This window comes from Coenobita brevimanus, chromosome 117 (genome assembly GCF_032717465.1).
Source record: "Coenobita brevimanus isolate Jiangsu-jjx chromosome 117, ASM3271746v2, whole genome shotgun sequence".
Classification (NCBI taxonomy): domain Eukaryota; kingdom Metazoa; phylum Arthropoda; class Malacostraca; order Decapoda; family Coenobitidae; genus Coenobita; species Coenobita brevimanus.
The window spans coordinates 6830665-6836045 of NC_137070.1; the positions used below are offsets into that span (position 1 = coordinate 6830665).

General features: G+C 47.9%; 2 protein-coding genes across 2 annotated transcripts; both read left to right on the forward strand.

The window, feature by feature from the left end:
• Positions 1–536: 536 nt before the first annotated feature.
• LOC145419201 (uncharacterized) lies at positions 537–4019 on the forward strand. Its single transcript, XM_080287433.1, has one exon. It carries the CDS (start codon positions 537–539, stop codon positions 4017–4019), a length of 3483 nt encoding a protein of 1160 aa, XP_080143559.1.
• A 170-nt stretch (positions 4020–4189) lies between these two features.
• Positions 4190–4561, forward strand: LOC145419140 (histone H2B). The gene has a single exon (XM_080287381.1). The coding sequence runs from the start codon at positions 4190–4192 to the stop codon at positions 4559–4561; it is 372 nt and encodes a 123-aa protein (XP_080143507.1).
• Positions 4562–5381: the final 820 nt, after the last annotated feature.

Below are 5381 nucleotides of genomic sequence, written 5' to 3' on the forward strand. Positions count from 1 at the left end.
CCAGACAACCCACCTCTACCAACCGCCTCACAGATCAACCCAACACACCAACCACCGCTGCAACCAACCTCATACCCCTACAAACCCCCACAACCCCAAGAACAAGCAGACAAACCACCCCTCTCCACATCAATAGACGCCAGGCACACACAGAGAACTCGCTCACGATCACCACTAAAAGCCATGGACATAACCCAAGCAACGAGCGAAACAACACGCAACCTACCCCCAGATCACACAACAACCTAGATGCACAAAATGTCCTGGGACTTACTCAACAGCATAACCCCAATAACAACAACATCAAGTTCCTCCAGTGGAATATCTGCGGAATCAGGGGTAAACAAGCAGAACTCGAGGAAGCAGTCCACACAGACAAAACAGATGTGGTCATACTACAAGAAACCCTCCTGCCCCAAAACCGAAACTGCAGACTGAGAGGCTTTACCCCCCTCTTCCTCCCCTCAGCACGTAACGGACCCCAAGGCCTCGCAATATTCATAAGAAGCCATATACCCACAACACCCATAGTACCCATGCCACATTGTGGTGACGGAATAGAGGCACAGGGAATTTCCATATCACTGCAGAACTGCAATCTCCACATCTACAACGTATACCGCAAGCATAACGCAGACCTTGACCTCACAGAACTCGTTGCTAATGCTGACACCCAGCCAACACTCATAGTAGGAGATATGAACGCCCACCACCCCCTCCTCGGCTCCCCTAGCACCACCAACCAAGCAGGGAGACACATTGCAGAACTCCTGAACGAAACTAACACAGTCACCCTTCTAAATAAAGCCAATACCCCAACCCATATACAAGGAGGCCGCCTTGACCTCGCCTTCATATCAACCAATCTGGCTCCCCTAACCCAGTGGAACACCCACCCAATTCTAATGTCTGACCACCATGCCATATCAATAACAGCTAATTTACCCCCTCTACCCAAACCACCAGGCCCACCCCCACGATTCAATACAAAAAAAGCTAACTGGCAACTATACACAGATACTCTGGAACAACTCACAGCCTCACTGCAACACTCACTTGATCTCCATGCACATGAAAAACAAATAACAACAGCCATACAAGACGCCGCACTAGCTGCCATCCCCAAAACAACACACAAAAGATTCAACCACAAAGACTGGTGGTTTTACAACGATAGAGTCAAGGAACTAAACCACAGACAAAACCAAGCAAAGAAAATATACAGGAAAAACAGAACACCTGAAGGACTGCAACACTTACGTACGACAGTCCGACTAGTAAGAGAAGAAAAGAACAAAATCAAGGAGAAAAAGTGGTTAGAGTGGTGCAGTTCCCTTAATGCAAGCAGCAGCACTGGGGCATTATGGAAGAAACTCAGAGCAGTGTCAGGATCAACCCCCAACAGACCCACATCCCACCCCAACCCACAAGAAGAAGCCGAGAGAATAGCACTAAACTTTGCAAACAACACTTCCCCAAGACATCTCCCAGATGCCACAAGACGGCGCCAGGAATTACTGCATAATGAAAGAAGACACCTAATTAACAGGGAGAAGCAAAAAGAGCATCCAGCCGACTGCCCATTCACTATGAACGAACTTGAAAATGCACTGAAAACAAGCCAAGACACTGCCCCTGGTAAGGATAGCATCACTTACTCTATGATAAGACACGCAGGCCCCATCGCAAAAGCCGCCATACTGAACCTAATTAACCATTCCTGGGAAGCAGGACAACTCCCAACAACTTGGAAACAGGCACTCATCACCCCCGTGCCAAAACCCAAAAATCCAGGCTCATACAGGCCCATCTCCCTACTAAGCTGTCTCAGCAAAACAGCTGAAAGAATGATTTTGCGAAGACTACAGTGGTGCACACCCACACCCCACGATCATATATTCGCCTACACCAGCGGCAGGGGAACGAGCGAATGCCTCGCAACACTATTCACCGAACTGAGAGGAAGGAGGGGGCTAGCTATTTTCATAGACTTAGAGAAGGCCTTCGAACTAGCCTGCCCCGAATCAATACTAGACGCCCTGGCCCGCAAAGGAATAGGAGGCAAGCTTCTACAGTGGATAGAAAACTTCTTCACAAACAGAGAAGCGATGGTGCGTTTCCACGGCACCACATCATCACTCCACAAACACACCAACGGCACCCCTCAGGGAAGTATAATCAGCCCCACCCTCTTTAACACTCTAATTGAACGCCTCCTAGAAATAGACCTAGGCCCCAACGTCAAATTACTCACTTACGCAGACGACCTAGCAATCATCATAAACAAGGGCCCCTATCATACTAAAGCCCAAACCGCCTTGACACGCTTAAATTCCACCTGCAAAAACCTTGGCTTTAAAATAAACATAAATAAAACCAAAGCACTCCCCTTCGGCATGAACACACCACAACAACAACTTTACCTCGATGCCACACCTATTGACTATGTCACCACCCACATGTACCTAGGAGTCTGGCTAGATACCAGCCTCAGATTCAGACAAGAAATAAGCTACCTCAGGGAAAGAACAAAAATAAGAACAAACGCACTCAGAGCGTTAGCCGGCAGAGGAATGGGAGCAACACATCGAGTACTAAGACTCTTCTACATCCAAGCTATCCGTTCCCTAGTAGACTACGCCGCCCCCGCACTAATAACCATAGAACCACAACTAACGGAAAAGCTAGAAGTAATTCAGAATAATGCACTACGTGCGATAACAAACGCCCCACCTTGGACTCGCCTCGTCAACCTACGCATGGAATGCGGCATCGCATCATTACAAAACAGAATACAAGCACGAGTAGTATGCATAGCTGCTAAGCTAGCTCACAGTGCTTCAGACCTCACCCCTATAAAACAAATCAAAGCAGAACTGATCAGACACCCCACCCTCCTAAATAAAAGCTGGACACACTGCACAATTCGGGCCATTAGAAAATACAACGCCACAAACAAAATCACACAACAGCCCGACACCCCGATACCGGAATATAAAGAACCTCCCCCATGGACCCCCCCACCATACAGACTCCTCACCCCAAAAATCACAGGGAAAAAAACCACACTCCCACAACTACTACGCCAAGAAGCACTAGAAAGAATTGCAACAATCACGGACCGAAACACAGTAAACTACTATACAGATGGTTCTGTAGAACAACCGAAAGCTGCAGCTGCATTCATCAGCAATGGAAAAGAATTCGCTGCAAGAATTTCTGACGGAGCATCCACCCTGCAAGCAGAACTAGTAGCCATTGCGGAGGCGCTGTCAGACGCTAACAAAACAAATACACAGACGCACATAAACATACACACAGACTCTCTCTCCGCCATACAAACACTACGCAAACATAAACACCGTAACAACAGACACATCATCTCCACAATAAACAACACAGCACACAACATCGCACAATCAGGCAGAACAATCACGATACATTGGATCCCCAGCCATGTAAACATACACGGCAACGAACGTGCAGACCGTGCAGCCAAACACGCCCTTACGCACCCACAGATAGACATACACATACCACCGACCATAACACAAACAAAACACGACATAAAAATGATAACACCCACTCTCACAAAACATGAACATGAATACCATGTCAACCAAGGCTCCACTTCCGCCATCTGGTACGCCAGTGCAACAAAATATAAACAAATACCGCTTCCTACACATACACCCAACAGACTCCTCACCTACATACACCGCCTCCGCCTCGGCTACTTATCACGTGATCTAGTAATAAATAATATCAGAAACGCAATCTGCAACTACTGCAGAACAGACGCCCCCTTCCCCCTGCTACACTACATAATTAAATGCAGAGCAACAGCCACCATCAGAAGCAGCGCCGCTTACCCAGACCCCGATATAACACCCACCTCCCCTCTCGCCACACCTGTTCAAACACTAAGCAACACAGCCACATCCATAATCCATAACGCCATATCCAACACCCCGCATATTTTAATCAAAATAGTTAAGTCAAACCCCCCTCCGATGTAATTACTAAACGAACATTACTGCACTGGGCTACGAGGTGGCCCAGCCCCCCCCCACCATCTCTAAGAGGGGGGGGGAAATCAATTACTCACTCACTCACGCGCGGCCCCCATGTCGACTCAGTCTCTCGCTCGCTCCCGCACCGTGCACATACCGTCTGACTCGGCGCCGCCATGCCACCCAAGACCTCCGGAAAGGCCGCTAAGAAGGCCGGCAAGGCCCAGAAGGCCATTGCCAAGGGAGACAAGAAGAAGAAGCGTAGGAGGAAGGAGAGCTACAGCATCTACATCTACAAAGTGCTCAAGCAGGTCCACCCTGACACCGGTGTTTCCTCCAAGGCGATGTCTATCATGAACTCTTTCGTGAATGACATCTTCGAGCGCATTGCTGCAGAGGCTTCACGCCTGGCACACTACAACAAGCGTTCAACCATCACCAGCCGGGAGATCCAGACGGCCGTCAGGCTGCTCCTCCCTGGCGAGCTGGCCAAGCACGCCGTGTCTGAAGGCACCAAGGCTGTCACCAAGTACACCTCCTCAAAGTAGAGAGGTTACACTCTTGGCCATTTCAACATTTCCGGCTCCAATCGGAGCCACAAGATTTTCGATAAAAAGGGGAAAGACAGACTTACCAATTTTCCACTCAGGAACTCTGGTTTATCAGCTTTCTCTCTCTCTCTCTCTCTCTCTCTCTCTCTCTCTCTCTTTCTTTCTTTTCGGCAACGGTGGTTTGGGATGGGTACGTAGGCACAATCGAAATGTTTTGAACTAGGGTTGGGGGTGGGTTAAAACAATAGAGTCAAAATAAAAGAGTAAATAGGGGCGTGCGGGCCTTCTTATTCATCTGAACAACCAACAACAACGTACCGTCGCCCCAAGAAGTGACGGCACAGTGTCAGATTGCTTCGGTCACTCACCACTGCCATGCGTTCTAGGAAAACAGTGAATAAGAGGTAAACATTCAATGCCTTCATCACGTCATGCCAAATAATCGTATATATTATATCGTACAAATAATGATGTAAAATGAATAACAGGAGGCAGTGATAAATTAGATGGTAACACTTAGTTATCTTTCCCGATTTGAATGAATGTGAAATGTATTAACTTCGCGCGCGGTGGCCGGTACGCCTAAAACTCCCAGTCCCTTTTTTTTTTTTTTTTTTTTTTTTTTTTTTGATAGCCCCCTGTCTTATATGAAATAATCCTGAGATTTTTCTTCGTGGGAAACTGGCCAAAGGCAGTGTAATAACTGCATGTCCTTGGGTGAATGTTATCTCCTTTCGTGCGTGTTGACCGAAACATTTAAAATAGCTTACCGGCTTACGCCTCCTTCCCGCTTTCTGTCGTCGTCCACCGAGACATT